Source organism: Cryptomeria japonica, chromosome 7 (genome assembly GCF_030272615.1).
Source record: "Cryptomeria japonica chromosome 7, Sugi_1.0, whole genome shotgun sequence".
NCBI lineage: Eukaryota > Viridiplantae > Streptophyta > Pinopsida > Cupressales > Cupressaceae > Cryptomeria > Cryptomeria japonica.
In genome coordinates this window covers 570,119,336-570,146,378 of record NC_081411.1, presented here as the reverse complement: position 1 = coordinate 570,146,378, position 27,043 = coordinate 570,119,336, and the positions used below count along the sequence as shown (strand labels likewise).

General features: G+C 35.3%; 1 protein-coding gene across 1 annotated transcript in view; it reads right to left on the bottom strand.

Moving 5' to 3' along the window:
• The window catches only part of LOC131036308 (ethanolamine-phosphate cytidylyltransferase), a 137,140-nt gene that overhangs the window by 98,545 nt on the left and 11,552 nt on the right, over window positions 1-27,043 (bottom strand). The window contains exons 2-4 of the mRNA XM_057968161.2: window positions 9,595-9,830; window positions 8,302-8,483; window positions 7,739-7,810 (exon numbers count right to left, since the gene is read on the bottom strand). Of these exons, the coding sequence (XP_057824144.1) occupies window positions 7,739-7,810; window positions 8,302-8,483; window positions 9,595-9,830 (490 nt within the window). The remainder of the gene's footprint in view (window positions 1-7,738; window positions 7,811-8,301; window positions 8,484-9,594; window positions 9,831-27,043) is intronic.

Below are 27,043 nucleotides of genomic sequence, written 5' to 3'. Positions count from 1 at the left end.
CTCTTCTGGAACTATCTGCTCCTTCAACGAATCCTTGTTCTGACTTCTTGTGTCTTTGATGTGCAGGGTGATTGATGTATCTCGCCTTGGAATGCTGGATTGGAAGAAGTCATTCCTGATGATACTTGACCGAAGAAGGTCGTCCTTGTCGATGCTAGACTGGAGGAGGTCGCCCTTATCCTTGCTTGATCGTCTTTGATGAGAACCTGCCGACTTGTAGATCCTCCAGGCTTTGGAGTCGCCATCTTGACACCTACACAACATTTCACAATTAGTAATATATCTTGAAGCATAGAAGTATAGAGTAGAAAGGAAGATTTAAGATTTTAATTAGGAAACTTCATGATAAATCTTGAGTTATCATTTCCTAATTAACTATGCCAAACTTAGAATTTTCAAAACAAAAGTTCAAAATTCAAATCTTCAACAATGGTGTCAAGATGATTTTGCCATACCTCCTCTTGAGTATTAAACTCTAAGAAATGATGCAAAAATAGGTGAATTTCGCTAAGCAAAATGTAGATCAAAGCTCTCCCTTGAATAAAATGCGCCTCCTTTAGCCTTCACAAGAATCAACTCCACTTCCTTCTAGCCTCCAACACTTGAAATAAATTCGCTCCGAGCAAACCAGATTTCGCACCTTCAATTAACCTTCCAAATTCGCACTTGAAGCAATGACTGAATGATTTGAATAGTGAAAAAACACCTCCAATATATAGAGCGCTCACCACTTTGCTCCCTCTAGGCCGACTTGGCAAAAAAGAGGTTAAAAATAAATAAATTTCCAAAAAAGGGGGGCCGACTTGGCAAAACAAGTGAAAATAAGGCCTTGTGCGCTCTATATTTAATTTTAATTTAATAAAAATTAATTTTAAATGCCTTTACAATAAAAGTTCAATTTTTTAAGGCCTAAAATCAATTTATTAAATGCCAAAATTTTAATGTCAATTTAATCTTAATTTTCCACATGCCTCAAAATTAGCAATTTTAGCAGCCTAATGCGATTTGGAGTATATTAATTTTTAAAACAAGGCTTAATGAGATTTCATGAGGATTTCGCTCTGGACCCTCTCTGAGGGTCAGGAGCGACTTTTGATTTTTAGCCTTGAATATTCCACATTTCAACTTGAAAATCTCCTGGAGGGTAAATTGATATCCCGTTAACGTGTTGCACTTCAAATTTGACATTTTATATGAGGAAAAATAGGTGAAAATGCAAATTTCGTTTTGGACCTTCACTGAGGGTCAGGAGCGATTTTTCATTTTTTGCTCAAGTTTAGCATTTTTCAACCTCCAAAACTTCTTCAAGATGTTTCAACTAGGTCCTTTCATGGAATTGCAAACTTAGCTTTGTCAAATTTTGGGAAAAAGGTGGGTTTTTGAAGTTTCTCGCTGTGGACCTTCAATGAGGGTCCGTAGCGATTTTTTGATTTTGAGCTTGATTTTCCATCATTTTTCATTAAAACTTTGTTCATCATTTGGCAATGTCCTTCCTTAATCCACTCCAACCAAATTCGCTTAGGTGTTGCAAGGTAAAATGAGGTTTTTCAACAATATCGCTATGGGCCCTCTCTGAGGGTCCGTAGCGATTTTTCGCTGTGGGCCTTTAGTGAGGGTCCGTAGCGATTTTTTCATTTTTTGACCAAAATCATCAAGTTTTAAAGGCAAAATAATATTCATCCTGCTCTTGGAGGTCTTTTCTCCTTGTCCAAACCTTGCCTTAGCACCATTTTGAGAAAAACATGCATTTTTTGAAAATTTCGCTGTGGACCCTCTCTGAGGGTCAGGAGCGATTTTTGCTTCCTAGATGTTTCACTTTTCATCTAAAAATCACTTTGCCAAGGGAGATATCGTCTTGTTCTTTGCTATGAATAAAAATTCATGTCCAAGAAAGGTCCAAAAATGTTGACACAAAGAAAATTGTTGTGGGCCCTCTCTGAGGGTCCGTAGCGATTTTTGCTTTCCTGGACAAAACTCCTTCAATTCATCATCTTTGATCAAGTCTGGATACTTCACTATGCTCATTCTATCCTTCATCATGTTCTTGACCTCTCAACTCGACCAAATAAAGCTTGCAATGATCCTTATAAGATTTCTCGCTGTGGGCACTCTCTGAGGGTCAGGAGCGATTTTTCTGTTTTCGGGTTGATTTCTTCTTGTGTTGATCCTCCAAATTATATTCAACGGATAGAACATGCTTCCCTTCATCCCTTCCAATCATAAAATCACTTTGATCTTGCAAGAATAATGTATATTTGAAAATCTCGCTGTGGACCCTCTCTGAGGGTCAGGAGCGATTTTTGAATTTTTAAACTCTCTGTCAGGATAATTTTATGGAATATAACATTTAAGTATAAGAAAGTATAAGTGACATTTCCTTCTATCCTTCTTCTTTCTTATACTTTAAGTTATATTCCATATATACTTTCAGGATGTTTGAGAGTGGTTTCAGACCTCCAGGACTTATATTGCAAAATCTAGTTTTTGGAGGATTTTCAGTTTCCAGACTTAGCCAAATTTCAAGATCAGGACTTTCAGACTTAGCCAAATTTCAGGATCAGGACTTTCAGACTTAGCCAAATTTCAAGATCAAGACTTCACTCCAGCAGGACCTGCTATCCAGGTGATCCCCTTGGCGACACTCAAAATGCAAAGGCTAACTGACAAAACCCTAAAAGACCTAGAAAACAAACCCTAGAAAGCAAAAAGCAGGGGTCCCCATTTGCAATGGGGCGATGTGTGAAAACGTCACAACAGGCCCCTACAAATTCCACAATTAATGTATCAAACAAACATATTAGACTAGGAAAATAGCAGCTCTAATTTTTCACAAAGCATAAAGAAAAACAGCTATTTAGTAAGAAATTGTTGTTGAAGAAAACACAAAAACTTGCATAAAAGAGTGACTACTATTTACATCAAGAAAAGAAAATTTCAACTTGAAAACGTGCATTAACTAAGCGAAGCAACTGCTTCCCTGGACCATGGTGACTCTGTGTAATGTCCTCTTCTGGTTTTGCCCTAATTTTTTTCCTAAAATCACAATTCCAAGCTCATTGGAAGCATAATCCATAAGATAGATCTTTCGTACTAGGGTAAGGAACGATAGTTTAGTCGTATGATATATCTAATTCATTAATGGAATTCAACAATAGGAGAGTCAGGATAAGGAGGCATATTAAGGTGCCTAAATGATCCTCTACCCTAGCCCATATGAGGAGGGTGTACCTAGTGAGGAGACCTATAGTCATTCCGCTTATCTCACTACCTTTATTCTTCTCCCTATGGTTGGGATTCCTAAATCCAAGGGTCAGCAATGGTAGGGATTTGGGGAAACTACGATAAGGTGTCTTGAAAGTCCTTACCTCCTAAGCCCAAGGGCAACAACTCCTTGTGCCCCCTTGGCCTCATGGGTCTATCAATTACCACCATGAGGTGGCATACTTACGAGAGGACCTCATAACTGTTTCCCCTCCTTGTATTCCCTTATTATAGCACTTTTATATTTATTTTGCATACATACCGTTCATAAGAGAATAATTATTAATAAGATTCATTATATTGTCTTAGTACTTCATACCGAATCACAATTATAATATTGGCTTCTGTATGCCTAGAATCTAGTGATTTGTATTTGATCTGCTCCTCTTCGATGCCTCCCTTGAATGTTGGGTGTTGTCTTCTTATATTCCTCCGTTGGAGGTGGAGGGTTATGACCTTCCTTTAAAGTTCTGACCATGGAAGTGAGAAGTGTCCCTACTTGCCAACCGCATGTCTCTTCATGCTTAAACCGCTCCTCTAATTTTTTATTGTTTATCCTAACTAATCATCCATCCCATCCTAGAGGAGATCATTGTTGCTAAGTGGGGGAAGGTTGATCAAGTGCTGCTTATTACATGGCAAGTCTCATCATCTTCATCTTGCAATATCCTCACTGCTAAATACAAGTGAGTATAGAATGTTCTACAATCAATGATATTGTGAAGTCTTACTTGCATAAGACAATTTCATATTACAATTTGTTGTTCATTTGATATTAGATCTAGGCATGAAAGATTGCACTTTCCAAAATTGCTTGTCCTCAAGCAATAGTTGAATGATCACGAGTTCTTACTCATAATCCACCCTTTGTTGTGCTACTCAGATATTATCATAAGTTGTAGATTTGAATTAAGACCTATATGTTTCCTCCTTCAATTTGAATGTGAGTTATAACCAATAGTTGGAAACGAGCAAGATTTAATTTAAGACAAGTTTTCTCTCATCTTCCAGAGAAAAAGGTCAAGGCCATCCAATTGTATTTGCAAAAACTAATTAGGTTGTCGATATGTTTGCACATTGGATATCTTGGTGAGTATTTCCATACTTTAAGATGATGATCAGAAACATGACACACATCTGTGACCTTAAATTCAATGTTCTAAACAAGTTCATATCCCTTTGGTTTGCTCTCGCTATTCTCATATTCTAGATTAACCAAAATTAGAAATCTCATGATAATAGGAATATGTTAACAATAATCATAGATACTCATAGGGTAGACATACCGAAAACTCATTAGGTACAAATCAAAGACGAAACATACAGATGAAAACACGAAGCATACACATGATTATATGCAGACACGAAGTATACACGCAAAGACGCGTATGTTCAACAATCTCTCATATTGTCTTGCCATTGTCATTTAGTCGTTGTCACATTTTTTTGGACTGAGTTAATATATCCCCTCTAATTGATTAGAATCCATAATCGATTCATACTTACCTACAGGCTAGCAGGATCATGCTCTAATACCATTTGTAATGTCTCATTCTGGTTTTGCCCTAGTTTTTCCCAAAAATCACAATTCAAAGCTCATTGGAAGCATAATTCCATAAAATAGATTTTTCTGACTAGGGTTGGAAACATTATTTAAGTCATATGATATATCTAATTCATTAATGAAATTCAACCATAGGGGAGTTAGGATAAGGATGCATATTAAGGTCCTTGAATGATCCTCTACCCTAGGCCCAAGAGCGGATATAACATCCCTCTTGGCCTCACGTGGCCCTTGTCATCCATATGAGGGGGTGCACCTAGTGAGGAATCCTATAGCCGTTCCCTTATCTCACTACCTTTATCCTTCTCCCTCTGATTGGGATTCCTAAATCCAAGGGTCAACCATGGTAATGGTTTGGGGAAACTCCAATAGGGTGTCCCGAAAGTCCTTCCCTCCTAAGCCCAAGGGCAGCAACTCCTTGTGCCCCCTTGGCTTCATGGGACTATCCATCACCACCATGAGGTGGTGTACTTAAGAGAGGACCTCATAACTGTTTCCCCTCCTTGTATTCCCTTATTATTTGTCCCATGGGTGATTTCAACACTTCAACAAACATATAAAGATTTATACATTACTGCCCATATATATATATATATATATGGTTCATAAGAGAATAATAAGATTCATTATACTGTCTTAGCACTTCATACCCAGTCATAATTATAATATTGGCTTCTGTCTGACTGAAATCTAGTAATCTGTATCTGATCTGCTCCTCTGTGATGCCTCCCTTGAATGCTAGGTGTTATCTCCTTATATTCCTCCATCAGCGGTGGAGGGTTCTGACCTTCCTTTAAAGTTGTGACCATTGAAGTGGGAAGTGTCCCTTCCTGCCAACCGCATGTCTCTTCATGCTTAACCTGCTCCTCTAATTCTTTATTGTTTATCCTAACTAATCCTCGATCCCGTCCTAGAGGAGATCACTGTTGCTAAGTGAGAGAAGGTCAATCAGGTGCTGTTTATTACATAGCGAGTCTCATCATCTCCATCCTGCAATAGCCCGACTGCTGTGGGAAGTGTCCCTTCCTGCCAACCGCATGTCTCTTCATGCTTAACCTGCTCCTCTAATTCTTTATTGTTTATCCTAACTAATCCTCGATCCCGTCCTAGAGGAGATCACTGTTGCTAAGTGAGAGAAGGTCAATCAGGTGCTGTTTATTACATAGCGAGTCTCATCATCTCCATCCTGCAATAGCCCGACTGCTGAATACAAGCGACTGTAGCATATTCTACGATCAATATAATTGTGAAGTCTTACTTGCGTAAGACAATTTCATATTACAATCTGCTGTTCATGTGATATTAGATCAGGGCATGACACTGTTGATAGTGAAAATGCCCTTTCTTGGATTGCTTACTTGGGGTTGGGTATCATTGGTTGCTGACCAAAACATGTTTGCCAATTTATACCCCTTGTGGCAGCATTGTTGGAACTCTTACCTTGAAGCATCTGACATCTGGATAAACGAAGAATTCATCTTGTTCTTGAATGATATCTAGGATGTGACACCAGGCATTTTTGGATAGAAACAAAGAATTGATGGCTTGCAGAGTATGCTCATGACTGGGAAAACTACATTTTCTTTATCAATGTAATTGTTCATTGTGTCACTTTTTTCTTGGCGCTATTGCTCTACTTGCATAAAAAAAGTTTATATCTCAATAAGCACAAACCATTTGGTTTGTCCCTATACTGCTATGCAGCAAATCAGAGAATAGATTTTAAGTTGGGTTTTCCTTCTCAACCATGGTTACTGATGCTGTAAATGTAAGTACAGTTAAGATTTATGAGCTACCATTTTAAGAGAAAGAAGTTATACCTCCTGCTACAGACACCATTCAAGAATTTCAGCTTCTTTTAGATGGAAAACTCTTCTTGATGTAAACATGCACACTACTGCTCCCAACTCCACAACAAATAGTTTAGTGCGTTACAAAAGCTCATTGCCAAATTAAGCTTAAGCATATGTTCCAGTCAACATTTGAGCAGCAGTTCCCACATCTACAATAGAAATTGGAGATATTTTCCTCTAAGCTTCTTTTTACATCTTTTTTCTCTGAAGTTTCCTTGTATATTCTTATCTATCCCTTTCATATACACATAATACAAATGAGTATACAAAATATACAAATGTGGCAATCTCTTTACAGGCAATCCATTGTGGCAATTGTGCTCATGAGTATGATTCAAGTCATCATCCAAGAAGATTCAAGAATGTAATTTGTAACACAAAGACGAGGTTTATAATGGAAAAGAATCTCAGTGATACAAAACAAGTGAATTTTCTTTAAGGAAGAAATCATGACAGATGTTGTAGAAAACAATTTTCAGATGATATATTTCATTATATCCCATCCCTTTTTATCACCTTTTGAATTTTTCTTAGCATCTCAAAATATATATATATATATGATGCAAGTATTTATTGTATTGACTAGTAACAAATTGTCCTTATCAGCCTCAAAATATTGTTTACTTTATCAACTCGTCTACCTCTTACAAGCCACTCTATCCTCTCTAGTTCTACACTGGCACTTTAGGTTCAACTCAGCATAGATGTGTTTCGTCACCAGCCAGCATTCTACATTCAATTTAACTGCTGACCTTGTTGCCATCTACAATTGGTTCGTAACCTTCCTGTTGGCCAACAACTCATTGTCAACCAGAGCTGTCTTTTCCTTGTAAAAAAACTTTTCAATGCACCTTTTGCTTTTCTTATGTGTTTGTTTTCCTCATCATTTCATAATGATCAAGGCTGTCAATTATTACTCTCAACACAATATATTGATTTATTATTAAAATGGAGTATATTTACTGCTGCCATAAAATTAGTGTAATATTTGCATTATTCAGATTGGAACTTCACAAAATAAAAAGTAGACCAAAAGCAATAAGCAATCTATCTGCAATACCTCCACGTGTCCGGCATGAAAAAGATCAAAAGCACCATCAATGTAAATAATACGTGCATCTGGTCCAGGACCCTGCAGAGAAACAAAATAGTAGATTTCAGGCATAAACACTGAAAATCAAAGGCCAATAATGTACCTTGGCAGCTGAATCTCGTAATTCACTTCAAGCTTCAAAACATTAAGGGATCTTTATTCTAATAACAATAATAATCAACAGTAAATAGCACGTCAATCTACAATCATACAAAGGATTGATGTACAAGAGGGTTCAGTCAATTAAAGAAACAAATAATGCATCAAATCATCAACTAGATACAATCAATAACTTCTCAGGGAAAAAAAAATCCTTTGCAGGGCATTAGCATATCAGACAAGCTAAAAAGACAAAAATACAGGATATATCAAATAACTGCAGCCTCAATAAATGAATACTCGCTTCCTGTCAGAATGTAGTATGCATGAGAAAACATTTGATGGCAGATAGTTTACTATTTCTATAAGGAGCAAGGTATGTTAACTGAGATAGCTAAAGATAACTAGTACTAAAATTCATAATCATATACCTTCCCATTGGAAAACTGCACAATTCGACGAGATGTAGGGAGAAAATGGGAAATTCGAGTTCCATTTGAAGAACCACCACTCTCAGTCTTCTGGTTGTGCCCATGACTAAATTGTCGTTGTAAAGAAGCATGATTATGACTGTCACTGTTGGGCCTGTCTCTGACACAAAGCAGCATTCGACCTGCACAGCAAAATAGCAATAAGAATTGAGCATTGACATAAATGTGACTATATATATATTATAAACTGAAAACTATATGCCGTAAAAGCTCAGCAAGAAAAATTTATTAAGCAAGCTTCAGAATTTATAAATTTAACTGTCAACTTATGAGACTGGCCAAGTAGAAATTGGATTCCATGAAACCTAATTTCCAACCTGAAATATGAAAGGGACTCTATGTATATACACCAAATGTATTATTTTCAGATATAACTAAAGTAGTTGCAACTTAAATCCATCCCCGTAGTTTTACTTACTTATTGATTTCTAAACCAAGAACCCAAAAGAGGGACTTTCAAGAGCCTAGTAAAATCACCTGGTATGCGCATGATGCAGATTGGCTGATCGGCTCAATTGTCCCTATCAGAGCCAGGCATCATAAGAACCAAATACATTCAAATTGAAAGTGCTTAGTATGACATCTAGAAAATATTCTCCGCACCAGCCTTTTGTAAGGCTGCCTTGAATTCATGATCCTCAACTTTATTGGCCCACTATACCCTAGATTTGTTAACAGTTAAAATCTCTAAAATAAGAATTTCAGGAATCGGAGTGGCTTTGCTCTTGGCAGTTCATTTCACACCGTCCACCTCTGTTTTTTATTGACCTGTTGCATAGGCAACTTCCAACTACTACCATCTGACTACAAAGATGTTTATGGATTTTGATTTTTTTAGTTTCTATGATGTTTCTTATTTACACAAAATAAGTTTGACCCTAAATAATTCCACCACAATGCTTCTCAAAATTAAAACTGGCTCACTTACAAAGAACCACCAAAGGAAGAATAGTGATTTGGGGAAAAAATGAACTTTAATAGCTTGGTCTACTGGTTCTGCAGCAGAATATGTCTAAATTTGCCATTAGTCAAGTTGCCAAATTCTCACTCAAACAAGGAGAGACATTTGGGAAACAGGCAACCTTAAACATAATCCAGGGCCATATTATTAAACACAGAGAATTGGGATAGGAGAATACTAATATTGGTACTACAAACAAAATTTCAATTATTTCAAACATAAAATAAAACTGCAAAACTATCAAGTATGATTAGAAAGGCAATTGCCATTACCAACAATATCAGTGCTCGATACACCTTCTGTTCGCTTTATCTGTTTATATCGTCCAACCTTCTTAGCAAGAGCATAAGCATCACTGCCATCTGGAAGTAAACACGGATCATCTCCATGTATGATGTAATCAATTTTATACTCATTGAACAATTTGTTCATAAAGTCTTCATTGATCGCATAAGGAGCATCTGCAATAACCTCATCCACCCACTTAATAGCACTTACCATCACCATCCTGCACCATGATAACAAAAAGCTTAAAAATTACACAAGTCACTTATACCATTAAGAGTTGGGACAAGCATCTAACTTTGGAAATAATTAATGGGAATACCAAATGCCTACAAATTCCCAAATTTCTTGTTAGCAAAATTTTAATTTGATGAGTCAATGGGCACTACTAGTCAGAAGTAAATCATATGTCAACCACATAAATAAAGGAAAAGTTCATTTTGTCCTTCAAAGAAATATCAGTTTGAAGTAAATACAAGAGAAGAAAAAAGCAAAGGAGTCAAAGGCATAAAATACTTAAAATTACTATGATATATGTTGATAGAAAGGAGAAACAAAATCTAAGGCCCACCCATATGTGTTACTGACATATCCTGATTCTCTTATTGATGTTTGTGTGTGAACATGTTTCTAGGACTTGTTTGGTAAAGGGATTATCTTGTAGATGTATGCACTGGATTTCTGGTATTATAATTATATATGTGCTGACCCACACTTGGTATTGATTGTTGGTTCATGATTATTTACAAGCATTAATATATATGGTTTAGAGCCATGCTTAGCTAATGTGATGCCATTTTGTGCACTGTATAAATTTGATTGGAGTATCACCTGTACATTGCTGGAGGAACTAATTACAATTTGCATTATTTCATAATTGAGATTGTATAGATTAGAGATGATGTGTGCAATATCATGCTTTGATATATCATATGTCCCATTGAGTTTCATGTTTATGAACATCTCAATATATTGGCCTAATTGTGCTTCCACAACTATCTTTGTCATTGAATTGGATATGCACAATGAGCGTGCTGAACTTATACAAGTGTATGGCCAATGCAAGGTATGTGGAGGAGAACAACATAGATATCACTTAACTGTCTTGCATTGCTTAATGGAAGTTTGAGACCTCTTTCCATGTGTTGACAAGTTTGCCTAGTCTCTTTAGTCTAGTTGGTGACCTTGTGAGTCTTGTGTGTTTACTCACATCTCCATAGTTGGTTTGTCATCTATATGAATTTAGGGTGATTTCCATTCTTCTTGGATAAGGTTGGAAAGAATGTACTTTTTAGTTTTAATTCACTTTGAGTGAAATTTGGGATTTGAGTTCCTTCAATGATTTCTATTTGTTTTTTAAGTTCCTAAATTAGAAATTGAGTTTCTATTTAAGTGAAAAATGCTTTAAGCATCTTTGGATTCTTTTATGTCATTTTTGGCATTTTTGGTTTTTATTTATATTTTAATTGAATTTTTTAGTTGACCTCTTGGGGATTGGGGTCGAGTTGAACTAATTTCTCGTTGAGTTAGGGTTTCCCCCTTATAGGAAAGGGAACACACTATGTTAAGCATTATTTTATTTTTGGGAATGGAAAAAGTGATAGGCAAAGCTTAAGAGGATTTCAAATGGAGTTTGAAGGTTTGGATGACCTTGTGTGATGTCCACAAACAAGGTTCCATCAAGTAATATTAACATTGAGAAAGCTCCTTTTATTATCTTTAAGAATAACTTACAATTCATTAGACAACAATGAAGCATTGTTGACATGAAAGATATCTGCAGATATAAAATTAGAAGACCATTCCATATATAGTGACAATCTAATATGAATAACGATGATGTAAGAAGATTTTGAGAGAGATTTGTATATGGATTTGGAAGGGACAATATTATTGACCAAGGCAACGATACATATGAGATGTCAAACTAGAAATATGAACTGCTCAAGGATTAGATTATTATCAAACCCCTCAGAAAGAGCCAATCCTTACTTAAGAAACTTCACGAGAATAGTTCCTTCTACGTCGCACTACCATATAGTCAGCAAGATACAAACAAAGCCTGACATATTATTACTACATCAATAAGAATAATTGTCCAAGAGTAGAGATGGTACGATGGTAGCAAACATGCTAATAGCAGTAAAAAGGTCGATGGCTCAGCAGAGTTAATAATCACCGACTACTAAAGAAGCAATTAGTCATGCCTATCAAGGACAACAACCAGTATTAAGAAATTATTAATAATCGACTTAAGAGGAAGAATGACATGAAGAATTACGTAACCACGAGACTATGTACCCATCAACATTAAATGATTTCGACTACCAATACAAGAAAGAGGTTTGAACATATCTAGCAGATAATACGAGTGGAGTAGCCAATATCGCTACGTTCCCCATAATATCAGTAAAGAAAATATTCATATCACATTGAAAAATCATTGGAAAAGTTTTGGCCAAATAAAATAATACTATCGCTAATCAATATAATCACATATATCCCAAAGTGATTAAGATAGGGATCCGTGTCTAGCGATTCGTTAAACGTTAATAGAAGACAAAGAAAAATCCATATACTGGCAGAAACATTCCCGTAAACCACCATCCAAATGGAATGTTTTAATATAATGTTTTAATATATAACAGTAGCGATAATAATTAGAGAGATGTGTAAAGCAGCGATTACTAATATAAGAACAACAGCAATGTTAAATACAACAAATTGTATATATGGCAAGACTCCTTTAACAAGAATGCAAGGTGTTATTCATTAAGACGATGCAATGATTAGAACAAACAAACAATTAAAAAGCAGTTGATAAGCAAAAGGAATTAATAATATAATTCAAGAGGTGTGATCTGTTTTGTTTCTAAGAGGTCTGTTTATAAAGACATGTCTCATCTAAAGGGGTGCCTCCCCTCAATAAAAATGAAGATGTATAAATCAATATGGAAGGTGAAAAAGGAAGGAGGTATGTACATTCAATAATAAATTAGAGGAAGAGAATATGAAAAGATAGAAGTGCAGATCTATGATCAGGTTGTGGTGGTTCCGAGTCCATCCAATTCAGATCAGACATTATATCAAAGTGTTTACTTATAGAATCTCAAAGATTAGAAGTAAACTTAGTTCTCATTAGTAACAAGACATTCAGCTGGACTTCTTCCCTTCCTCCCATGCCAATTACATAATCTAAGTTATTGATCTTTGACACGACAATCCAAGGGGAAGTTATTACAATAAAGAAAGATAAGTTCTATCTTCCGAACTATTCTTAGAATCTTAAGTTAACGAACTAGCTTCAGATTTAATAAAATTATAATTTTTAAATGTATTACAATTCTCACCTTAAATTGGAATTGTGATCTCAGGATTAAATGAAGATAGATCCCGAATGGAGACATTACACCTTGGGAAATTATTTCTTTCATAGGTTGTTGTATGAGGGTTGTGGGTACTCTTCCTATGGAACAACATGCTTCCCATCTACATGTGGAAGGACTATTGGAGCTTGTAAAAGTTTCCTTTGTGTTTGAATGGAGGTTTACCTCCTTTTTGCCAATTTGAAGTTTGATGGAGCTCACCTTGTGCTTTGTGGACTTTACTTAAAGGCTTAGGAGAATTGGAGGTTGGCTCTTCTTCGTTTACTTGATTTTTGGAAGCAAAGGATGTAATGTCCCCAAATTTTCATTAAGTGACTTAGTTAAATTAATTAATTAAGTTGTCCAAAAAATTAAATTTCTTTCATGAGGATGACATTAATTGATTAATTTAATTTAAATAGAGTGAAAATAATAAAATAATATAAAAACTCACTTGATTTAATAAAGTTCTAAGGTCAGCTAAGTCAGCCTAATATTCTAGATGCTTCCTGAGTACTTTATAAGGAGGCTAGATGGAGGAAGTGAGCTGGCTTGAATCTGCCAAACGGTTTATGACTTCTGGAGACGAAAACCTTCAAGAGTTGGACAAAAGAGTTAGACGAAAAACCTAGTTCTTCCAAAAGGGTGGATTCGTGATGGAGCCTACATTTGGGCAAATTTGTGAAGTCTCCATTGGAGACAAATTTGTAAGAGATTGAGATATAATGATATTATCTTTCTATTGCTTATTTGAGGAATAAAATTACTATTTTCTGAATGTTTTATATTTCTAGCTATCAAGGGTTAAAAGATTATATTGCACAATCCACTTCATATATTTTGTTGATCAATAATCATCATTAGTAAATATAAATTGTGGGTCCATGATTGGTTATATGGAGATTATTATTACTATTACCAGGTCATGGGTTTAGTCGATGGAAGGAAAATATTAGTGCATTACTAGGTTGATGTGCCGTGAATATTTATTTGGTACTTCTTGGCTACCATAGTGAAGCAGAAGAGTGTGGCATAATATATTTTGGTTTCCTTCCAATCAATGGACTACAGGAGCAAATTGCGGCTTCTTGAAGATTCTATTCTCATAGCATGGTATCCACATCTTTTGTAATCGTATCTCGAGGGATCATTGCTCGAAGGATCAAGTAAGCAGTTCGAATATTACAAGAGTATTTAAGGCGATATTGAATTGGATGGTTTTGGGGAAACATCGATAGCCTTGTCATGTCTTCGACAGGCAAGGTCAAGATCAACAACCAGGATAGAGGTATTCCGATTGGGTTATAGACAACATTAAGAGGCAATAAAGGAGACATCATGTACACACAACAATAGCTAAGGTTAACTTGCTGAAGGAGATATCAAAGAAGGTCAAATTTCATTTTGTGGAATCGAGCACACCTATCAAACATAGCTTGCGACTCCAAGCACAAGCATCAAGAAATCATCGATCCAAAGTACAAAGAGTTGTATATCGACCTGTATGTAATATTTTTGTTTGTCATTTTTTCTCACAATTATCTGTCTTAATTGATTAGTCCCAAGGCCAATTGATACTTATACCAGTGATTGAAAACCAAAGTATATTTGAAAACTGTGGCAATTGCTTGTTATGCTCTGGAGTTGTTTGTTTTCTTAATAAAAATCACCAATGTTTTGTTTTCAAAAACTAGGAATATTTTCATAGTTTCATCAACTGCACAAATAAGGATATTTCAAAGGAAGGCATCCCTCTTTATTTATTGATTTTATTCACTCTCTTTTTGAGAAGCACATTGAAAATATTGAGAGGGGGGGTGAATCAGTATTTCAAGACTTTTCAATAGACAAATGCAGAATAAAACCAAATTAAACACAACGAATAACCAGAAAGACAAGAACACAAAATTTCTCATGGAAAACCCTTTAGGGTGAAAAACCACGCCATTAAAAAGCTTCCATCAACTTAAATGGGCACAAACTCAAATTATAATAGAAATTTATTGAGAGCACCAACTCAAATTACAAAAGGAATTCATTGAGAGCACCAACTCAGATTACAAAAGGAATTTACTAAGAGCACCAAATCTTTGGAGAACACACCTTGCTGGATGAAGCACCCACTTCACCCAAAAGAGGCACCAACCTCAACCTACGCTTCACAGTACTAACCTTTTCACAACTTCAATATTTTGATCACAATTTTTTGCCAAGGACTCTAAAATAATATTCTCAAACATACTCCACTCTCTATACACATAAATATCAACAGCTCATTCTTATTGATTATGTGAAGCTCTCACAACTAGACTCAATCTTCGTTTTTTTATGCAACACCTTACGTATCACACCTATTATGGTTGAGCAAACATCTACCTACTTTAAGTTATCCACACTATCTTTTAACTTTTTAGCATAACTCTAATAACCAATGTGAGGCCCTACCCCAACCCATCCTAGCACTTCAGTGATTTTCATGTTGGAACTATTATGGATGCTTTATTTCTATGCATTATGGATATAGAATTTTATATGATTCTAGGATAGGATAACATTGAGATGGTGTATGTCATTTATTTGATTTGCAGGACTTTATTATGATGCTAGAAATATGATGCATGTCTTATGAATGGATTAAATTTATGAGGATTATGATAATTGCTTATGTGGATTTGCTTTGATATATGGTAAATTGATTTGTATGATGTCAATTGTATACAGAGTGATTGATTTGTATTCTTATGTAAGTGTTTAATATTATATGAGGCTATTTGGGAATTACTAATGTGTAATTGAGATGCGCAGGACAATTATCCATGTGACCATGGAAACATTATGGAGAATCAAGCCTAGACCTATGTACGTTCGTAAAACCAGGGGTTGTCTATTTGGAGAGACAACACCCCGTATGTATCGTATTTTATTCGTAAACGTAAATGTTTGCATGTGTGTTAAATTGTATTTATTAATTTGTTTAATTTATAAATTTCAATAGAGACAATTGCCATGTGTGTATTTGTGATGTGGAGATCTTTTTTTGTAGTGTCACTTGACACGTGTTGTATGTTGAGTTGGCATTGTCATGCCTCTTTTTGAGGAATTTATTTTTCCAATGTTATATTTCCAAATTTTCCTTGAAAGACCCAAGTAAACCTAGGATAGTGAACCATTAGGAGGGTCAGAGTTGACCCGTAGGTAAACTTTGGGTGGACTTTCAAAGGGTTAAACCAATTCCTAGAGTCAGTTTTGAAGCATTTTTAGTGGGCCATATGGTGTACCTATGGATGAAGGCCAAATTTGGCCATGTGTCCACTCCCTGGGACTTGTTTAACCTCCCCAAAAAGTGAATTTCCCAAGATGGCCGAATTTCATCTTTAGGAGAGCCATCCTTGGTTAGATAACCTTCTTGGTATGTGTCATTACTTTTCCCCATTCCATTCCCCTTGTTGAGGTGACTTGGTTAGGGAGTGTGTAAGACTTTGGGAAGACCAACCAATGTGAGCTCTCACTCTACCCAAGAGGTTTGGAAAGAGTGAGAGAAGCCTTCCTAGGCAAGGGATTGAGACTTAGGAAGTTAATCACCCACTCTCCATCTTTGGAGACTAGATCTTGCAGTTTTGAAAACAAGTTTAGGATAGAATTTTTGGCTAAGTGTTGAAGAAAAGAAGTGTGGATTTGGCTGCTCTTCTCCAAACTATCCCTTGTAAACCCTTGGCAGATTCAAGGTTGGTTCAATCTCTTACTTGTATGTTGAAACTTTGTTTTTGAAAGATTGCTTGAATGTAGTTGTTTTCTTCCCTTGTGTTTTATTTGTGAAAATATATATATGTGATCTTTCTCTTATTTTTGGTATGCATTTACTTGTGTTTTGGGAGTATCCAAGGCCATCTTACCCTTGGGAGGGTATAATGGTCTTGGGGTGGAAGGTTGTTTGACAGCCTTAGAGTGAGAGGCTCTCTTTAAGAGAGTGATCTCAAGGGTTTGTTTATGTGACCCTTGCTGCATAGTTTTGTTTATGCATTTGGTGGTCATAAGGGGAGATATTATGGCATGTATGCCTTGGGGGTCATAAGGGTGTTGGGTCAAGATGGACTTGTGATGTGTTCTTGGTTGCCATGAGATGGCTTGTGATCTACTATCTTGCAGTTCTCCTCAAGGTACTTGGTCCACTTCCACCCATATAAAAAAAAATCACATTATGTGATGATGTTTAGCCTTTTAGTGGGAATGTGTTTGTTTTGAATTTTCCTTGCTTGTTTGTGTATTGTTTGAGTGTAACCCGTCTAGGTCTTGGTTGTCCAAGCTCGAGGGTAGCTTCTAGTAAGCCTAGGTTGGGAGGTGAGCCCTCCATGGTCACAACCCTAAGATTTTGTATTGCAGGTTGCTTTGGGAAGGGATTAAAGGAAAAGCTTTGAAATTGTTCCTATTGTGGTATCTTAGTTGTAGAAATGAAAGAGAAGAGTTTTCTGTTGTATTATTTTTGAAAAGGAAATGTATTTATTTATTTAAGTCCTCATTTATTAGGAATGAGAGGCTAGTTGGGTATTTCACCAATTTGTAAAGTTGGCATATTGTATTCAAAGTATTCTTATAAGAAATGCATTCTTTTGTTAAGTTGATATTGCAAAATATGGTTAAATGGATATTAGAGGAATAATAGTTCTGCATTTTTAATATTTCTAAGTGTTTTCTAGACTATATTAATGCTGCTGTAATTTATTTATCTCTGTCAGTTATTCAAAAAAAAAATGCAGAAAATATAATGGAAATTAATGAAACAGTAAGGCATGAATGTTAGTAAGAGAAAAGTAATTATTTAGTTCTATTTATTTATTTCCTAATGCAAAATATGGTTAAATAGATATTAGGGGAAATAAAAGTTTTGCATTTTTTGTAATGTTCCTAAGTGCTTTCTAGACTATAATCATGCTGCTGTAATTTAGTTATCTCTGTCATTCATTTCAGAAAAAAAAATGCAGAAAAATAAAAGTAGATATATTAATCTTTTCCTATAGTTAACTATATGGCATTAAAAATGAAAAGAAATGCAGTTATTTAAATCTGTTAGTTTTAGAAAATTTGCTTTTATGTGATTAGAAAATATGGATTTAAATATAGAGGAGAGATCTAAATATTTCAATAGATTTAAACAAAAAAAAAACAGTAGTTAGTCTAATATACTTTGTTCAAAAAAAATTGTATCAAGATGTGTTTTTATATTAAATAGAGCAATGCAAATTAACACTACACACAAAAAAAAAAGGGCGTTATTTCCACCTCCTATCATTTTTATCAGTCCAAATATGCATATACATGAAAGGGGTTCATACATTTTATTCTAAAAAGTGAAATATACATCTATTGAATGTTGCTGGTTTTTCTATATCTATCAGTTAATATTTTACATTTTTCTTTTATTGCTGCATATTTAAAAAAAAAATAGAACAGATATATATATATATATATATATATATATATATATATATATAATTTTAAATCTAACTAAATAAAAAAATTAAAAAATAAATTTAAAAACAAAAAAATTTGCAACCCCTACCCAAGGATACCCCGGAGCCGAGGCTCCCACGAGCCCCAGGGCGACGCAGGCCCTTTGTGGGCCGCAACCCACAAAGGCGCCGTCGTGGTCACCGCTGCGGACCGCGTCCCGTAGGGATGCCGTGGCGTCACTGCGAACCGCGACCCGCAATGGCGCCCATGGCGCTGCTGCAGGTGGCCCCGCTATCACCCATGGCCCCTCCAACCCACAGCGCCACTGCAAAATAAACGTCATCGCTGTAGATAGAACCCTCCCACAGCCTCTCTCAAAAGCCCTCCGCCATGGAAAATATCAGACCCCTACATAACACATTAAACCTTGACCCGGTTCGGGTTAGGGTAGATAAGAAGTTTTAAAAAAAAAATTGTTTGGTAATGTTATTTTATAGCATATAGTTAGGGTTTCATGGGGGATTATTTTATATGTTAGGTTTAAGTTTTAAACTTTGGGGGGGGAACCCCTTTCGAAGATGAAAGGGGTAACCCCACATTTATTTGGGTTTTATTTGGTATAGTTTATTTATTTTTATGACATCATATTTATATATATATATGGATGTGTAAGTATAAATTTAGATTAGTTTTTCTAATTATATATATATATATATGCTATATTTAAACATATAGGTATATAAAAATATATATATAAGAGGTTTAAGTTAAAATCTATTTGGTTTTGTTTTTATTAATAAATGTTTAATTAATAATTAGACCTTAGGGGTCTATTTATTTGGCCAACATTAATTAAAATTTATAGGGCAAATTTTATTAAAGATAAACTTAACCTTTTAGTCAAATTTGAGACATTATATTTATTGCTCAACTGATTATTAACTTTTAAAATAATCTAAATGTTAGAATTAATTTAAATAATTCCTAGAGCAATTAAAAGATTATTTGAGATTAATAATATCTCTTGTCAATTTAGTTAGAGATTGTAGTTTAAATTAATTTACTAATAAATGAAATAATAATGATTCTCTTGGAGAGTTATTTTCCGCATTGAGTTTAATTTCGCATGCTTGATTAAGTTAATTAGAACTTTAGTAAACAACTCTTTTATATTCCAGAGTTAAATCATAGTTAAGACAAGACTTAATTATTGCAGTTTTATTTTAGCTTAATTAGTTTTTATTAGGTTGTTTAAAAAAAAAAAAAAAAAAATTGTTGTTTCGTTTTTGCCCTAAAGTTTGGGCCTAACAACCAACTACCCCATATGTCATCTGAAGATGAGATCTGACACACCACTTTGTCACTATTTTTGGTGGATAGACCATGATATCTGTATATTTGGAAGAAAAGAAAAACAACCTTCTTAAAAACGTGACCTACAAAAATAAGGAATAGCTTCAATTTTGCTGCTCATTAAAAATTGACCCAGCATTAAAACCATTGTCTATTTAAAACAACACCATGAATACCATACGGTCTCCATTTAATATTGATTCCACAAATTGCCATAAGCGCCAACAATAGCACTTAATTGTCTGAAAGTGCCACGCATTCAATTGCCATATAAGCCTTGAACAATTAATAACCTTCGTTAAAGAATATAACTCTTTTGAGATTGATAGTTATGAATTTTGAATGTGTGGAATCACATCCCTTTGATAGCACAATCCTTCCTATACAATTCACGCTTCACATCTGCGGGCAAGTCATACTAAAAACGCCATGGTCATCACGAGATTGGTCAACAAAATAGCTCTCTAATGTCTACAGAAGAAGAGACGCCACATTTAGGACATTCACACGAATTAAAATTAAGCTGCTCACGATTCCTTTCATACTCAAAATTGTCCCTTCACCACCTTTCGATTATAAAGAAGACTCCAATACAAAAACATGCCAAAGGCAAACAAAGTCTTTATCGCCCGGAATAAGTCACCACACAACTTTCATTTGCGGTGGAAATAGGCAAACAGACAAGCAACTCCCAAAAACTCCAAAATAACAAATATGCAAAAGGTAAAGAACAAATCAAATAGCTCCCGAAACTCCAGTAAAATCCTCCTGCTTGCTAACAAAGTTTCAAATGATATAGACTTGTATTCTTTCTTTCTCCCGTAATGCCAAACCACCAATACAGATTAAACTCTGTGCCAATAAAACAATCAATAACAAGTCCTTTCTTTTCCTTGCATAAATTTACCATTCTAACAAATAAATCTTTATCTACAAAAATACTATAAACTTCTGAAATTAGTCTTCATAGAAGACTTCACTAATTTCATCCATGAAGCTCGATGGTGAACTCCATCACAATCGATGACAAGCAGACAACACAACATTTTATTCCAAAACTCAATTTAGAAACCGTAACATTTATCCTTTAACATCAATGACAAAATGTTCAATAGTCTCCCCCGTTGTCATTGATGGCAACTCCATCTGAAACTATCTTGGGATCAAAACAATATTGCTCTCCTTGAATTACTACTCCCCCTTTCAGATCAATGACTGATACAAACTTGCAACACTGAAACAAGGGCATAAAATGTAACAATAAACACTCCCCCTAAGTTAGAACAACTTTTCAATGATGGAGTGAAATCACTCCCAACTTTTGTCTCGATTTTTCAAACATATCTCTTGGCAAAGGCTTGGTGATAAAATTTGCAATTTGGTCTTTAGTAGAGACATTCCAATTTAAACTCCTGATTACTAACTTGTTCTCTTAAGAAATGATACTTTATAGGAATATGCTTGGTTCTAGAGTGCAAAACAAGATTTTTAGATATATTAATGGCACTCGTATTGTCACAAAAGATAGATATAGGATGACTGAAATCTACCTTAATATATTTTAATGTCTGCTTCATCCAAAGAATCTGTGTACAACAAGACACTGCTGCAATATACTCCGCTTCAGCCATTGATAAAGAGATAGATGCTTGCTTTTTACTATGCCAAGAAACTAAGCAACTCCCAAGGAAGAAGGCACCTCCACTTGTGCACTTAGCATCTCTCTAATGTATTTAGTTTGGGATATAAAGATACCTTCCTTAGATTGATGAATTTGCAACCCAAGGAAGAAAGATAACTCTCCCAACATAGGCATTTCAAACTCCATCTTCATCTTAGCAGAAAAAACCTTACACATTTGTTCACAATCACTACCAAATATCTGATCATCAACATAAACAACTACAATCAGCATATGTTTACCTTCTTTTTCACATACAAGTTGTTATCTGCTATGCCTCTTCTGAAACCTTGCTATTGTAGATTACAGTCCAGCCTATCATACCAAGCACGTGGTGCTTGTTTAAGGCCAAAAAGAGTCTTTTTCAAATTACAAACATAGTCTTGATTTTCTGGTAACACAAAACCATCTGGTTGCTCTACATAAACCTCTTCATTCAAATTACCATTAAAAAAAGCAAATTTGACATCCATTTGAAAGACTTTAAAACTTTTAAAAGAAGCAAAAGCTAAGAACATTCTAATTGCTTCTAATCGAGTAACTAATGCAAAGGTTTCGTCAAAGTCAATACCTTCTACTTGTGCATACCCTTTGCATACAAGCCTTGCCTTGTTTCTCACAACTTGACCATCCTCATTCAACTTGTTCCTAAAGACCCATTTTGTGTCAATCACATTCTTGTCCTTAGGCCTTAGGACAAGTTCCCAAGTTCCACTCTTTTGAATCTGATCTAGTTCTTCCTTCATAGGAGCTACCCAAGACTTGTCTTCTGCTGCCTCTTTAAAGCTTTTTGGATCAACCATGGACAGCAAAGAAATGTCTCCATCTTCATAATAATTTATGTTCCTTCTTGTTGCTCTAGGTCTATCCTCTTGCAAAATCTGATTAATAGGATGGGTCTTTTCAACAGATCTTGAAAAGTCTTAAGTGAAACTCTGATTGTAGCCCTATTTCAATCATGTGAAGGTGTATGTCCAACAGATGCATCTGCTGTATCAAACTGATTATCTGCTGTTCTACCTTCTGAATGTGTATCAACTCTTTCAATTTGACTATTTTCAAAAGTATTTCCAGCATTGTTACTTGCTGTCCCAACTTGCACACTGGTAGGAGATTGTTGATCAACACATCCAGCCTCACCATTCTACAAGTTATCATCACATCTTTGCAATTTTTTAGAGCAATTAGCAATCTCATGAGTTTTCACATTAGTGCTTTCATCTATCTTATGCAATCTCTTGTTAAAACATTTGTAGGCTTTACTTTTTGAAGAATATCCTAAAAATATACCCTCATCAACTCTAGGATCAAATTTGCCTAAATTATCCTCATCTCTTAATATAACAGGGGCTGCCAAAAACTTTCAAATGTTTAACAGTTGTTGCCTTACCATTCCATAGTTCATATGGTGTCTTGTTGTCTCCTGTCCTAATCACTCCTCTATTCTAAAAGTAGACAGTTGTATGAACTGCTTCCTTTCAAAAACAATCACTCACTTTGGAATCATTCATCATGCTCTGTGCCATCTCTTGGACTAATATATTCTTCCTCTCAACAACACCATTTTGTTGAAGAGTTCTTGCGAATTCCAAAATTCTCACAAAAGCTTATGAAATCATTGGATGTAAACTCTCCTCCATTGTCTGAACATAGGCACTTAATTTTTGAACCTTTCTCATTTTCAACCAATGCTTTAAAAGATTTGAACATCTCTAAAGCTTCTCATTTCTCCTTCAAAAAGGCAACCCAAGTCATACATGAGTAATCGTCAATCAAAAGCATAAAATATCTCTCACCTTGCATGCTAGTTGTTCTTGTAGAACCACACAAATCAATGTGTATCAGCTCTAAAGATTTTGTGCTTGAGTACTCCTTTGATTTAAAACTCCTACGAGTTTGTTTGCCCAGTTGACAATCCTTGCGCATGATGTCAGATGGTTTAGTAAGTTTATGCAAGTCTCTAACCACTTCCTTCTTGTTGATCTAAATAAAATTGTCAAAATTTATGTCCAAATCCTATGCCACAACCAAGATTCATCAAGTAGACTCAAACAACAAGTTTCACTCTTAACATCATCAAGAATGTACAAATTGTTCGCTGCCCTACTAGCATCACCAATATAAACACCATCTTTACTAATTTTGCAACAATCTGAACTGAAGGTTATGCTATATCCCTAATCACACAACTAACTAACACTAAACAAATTGTGTTTTAAGCCTTCTACAAACAGCACATTCTCAACTTTAGTCTTTCCAACATTTGACAAAAGAGTACCTTTTCCAGCTACCTTTGCAGATGAATTTCCACCAAACATTACCTTGCCACCACTGGATTTCTTGAGAGTCGAGAACTTAGTCTCATCTCCGGTCATGTGTCAGGAGCAACCACTATCCACATACCAAACATCTTTCTCATTTTGTACAAGAAGAGTTGTTTGCACAATCAGAGACTTCATTGCAGCCTCTTTCTCTTTCTTCCTCCACACTTTGGTTTCCTTAGCATTGTTCTGAACATCTTTCTTTGAGAAATTTGTCATGCCATTCTTACAAAATCTTGCGTTGTGTCCAAAGTTATTACACTTATAACAAACAATATTATAATTCCTCAATTGAGCAAAAGAGTTCTTGTTCATAAATCTAAAATCATTTCTAATACACACTCTACAATTCACTACCTTGTGTCCAAAGTAATTAGAAGCATAACAATAACCATAAAAGGAGTTATTAGACCTGGTCAAATGTGCTTGTCTGGAGGTGAGAAGCTGTTTGAGACCAATGTTTTTTTATTTTTGTAGAACCCCTTGAGCTACCACCATTAAGAGCCTGCTATTCTTCTTTTGATGTCTTAGAACATTAACCTTCTTCAAGGCCAACTCCACCTTTATCCGATGACTGTTTTTGTGAGGCTAATAGATTATCCAAAGATAAAGAACTTTTCTGATTTATCTTTTCATGGTTCAACAATGTTGAAGATTTGCCAATCTTCCTGAGAGAAACAATTTCAGCTTCCAATTTCCCACAGTTTTCTTCCTTCAACTTAATCTGATTTTAGATCCTCTTGAATATTCTTAGCTTCTTCATTCTGAATTTTTAAATCAATCAGGAGTTTTTCAGCATCTTCAAGTGCATGAGACTTTCTTGTTTTTTCTTCACTCTCTTCTTGGAGCAACAACTTCAAGTTTTGATTTTTCTTCTTTAATTTCTTGATTTCAGCTAAAGCAACTATTAGTTCCATCTCAAAATCAACTCCTTCCTCTTCTTCATCAGCATGTTCTTCATTTTCTAAAACCTAACTTTCAGCATGTGTTCCTTCCATAGCAATAAACAAAATCTCATCACTCTACGACTCTCCATCACTTCCTTCAGATGAATAACTTTCCTCTTTTGAATACAAACTCTTTTTTGTCTTTCAAGGTGTTCTTATTCTTTCCTTTATACTTCTTGCCATTGCTCTTTGATTTTTTCTCATTACTACTGCACTCAACAAATGGACATTTCGCAACAAAATGTCCTGCCTTTCCACAGTTGAAACATTTTAGAGGCATCTTCTTATTTTGTTTGCTGAAATCCTTCTTCAACCTTTTCATGAACAAAGCTTCTTTTGAGTCCGAATCATCATCCGAACTGTCACTTGAAGCTTGTTGCTTTTGTTTGCCTTTCTTTGAAGCTTTGAAGATGGTCTCCTTTTTAGAAGATTTTGTGTTTGTCCTCATCTCAGATGTAGTCAAAATACCATGGAGCTTGTCAATGGACATTTTCAAGGTCAACCATCTCCTCTATGGCCAAAATCTTTGCATCAAATCTTATAGGTAAGGACCTCAAGGTTTTTTGAATAACCACACTATCTTCAACCTTCTCACCAAGACCCTTAAGAAAATTCACTACTTCATCTACCCTTAGAAAATAGGCTGCAACATTTTCTTCTTCTTTCATTTTCAGGCTTTCAAACTGCATTATGTGAGTCTGAAGCTTGGCTTTCTTCACCTTTTCATCTGCTTCATAGGCATTCTTGAGTTTATCCCACATGGTTTGAGCAGTATCACAGTGCATGACTTTAACAAATTCAGATTCTGACAATCCACATAGGACTGCATTCATAGCCTTAGAGTTGCTTTCAAAAGCTCTATTTTCATCAGCAGTAGATTTTCAAAAGCTCTATTTTCATCAGTAATGGATGGAGGATTTTGAGGAGCTATATAGCCTGACACCACGTTGTTCCAGACATCAAAGCCAAGTGACATAAGGTAGGCATGCATTCTAACACACCAAAAGGCATAGTTGGATCCATCAAACAAAGGAACTTTGTTTGTGCGTTGACAGGACCAAGCTCCAAGATTTTAAGCTCTATTTTGGAGGTAACCACTCTGATACCAATTGAGAAGTACACTGGAAATACTGAGAGGGGGGCGTGAATTAGTATTTCAAGACTTTTTATTGGACAAATGTGGAATAAAACCAAATTAAACACAGAGAATAACCAGCAAGACAAGAACACAAAATTTCTTGTGGAAAACCCTTTCGGGTAAAAAACTACAGCATTAAAAAGCTTCCAATAACTTAAATGGGCACCAACCCAATCTCTTTGATAGCACGATCCTTCCTATACAATTCCCGCTTCACATCTACGGACAGGTCATACTGGAAACGCCATGGTCATCATGAGATTGGTCAACAAAATAGCTCTCTAACGTCTACAGAAGAAGAGACGCCACATTTAGGAGGTTCACACACAGATTAAAATTAAGTTGCTCGCGATTCCTTTCATACTCAAAAATGTCCCTTCACCACCTTTCGATTATAAAGAAGACTCCAATACAAAAACACGCCAAAGGCAAACAAAGTCTTTATCACCCAAAATAAGCCACCACAGAGCTTTCATTTGCGGAGGAAACAGGCAAACAAACGAGTAGCTCCCAAAAGGTCCAAAATAACAAATATGCAAAAGGTAAAGAACAAATCAAACAGCTCCCGAAACTCCAATAAAATCCTCTTGCTTGCTAACAACGTTTCAAATGATATAAAATAGACCGGTATTCTTTATTTCTCTCATAATGCCAAACAGCCAATACAGATTAAACTCTGTGCCAATTAAACAATCAATAACAAGTCCTTTCTTTTCCTTGCATAGATTTACCCTTCTAACAAATAAATCTTTATCTACAAAAATACTATAAACTTCTGAAATTAGCCTTCATAGAAGACTTCACTAATTTCATCCTTGAAGCCTAACGGTGAACTCCATCAAAACTGATGACAAGCAGACAACACAACATTTCATTCCAAAACTAAGTTTAGAAACCATAAGATTTATCCTTTGACATCAATGACAAAACGTTCAACACTTTCCTCACATTTTATATGGTTCAAATGAGATCATGATGCTATGGGTGCTAGTTTATTTGGTTGGGATATTATATTTGCATCTATAGTATAGTTAGTAGGTTAGAAAATAAATAGTTAGCATGTTAGTAAATAATTATGTTAGTGTGTTAAATAACATTGTTAGTATTATATTGTAAGGTGTGGTAGGTTAGGTTAGTTGTGTGCATGAATTTCTTATTAAGCAGTTTGGGGGGTTAATTAGTA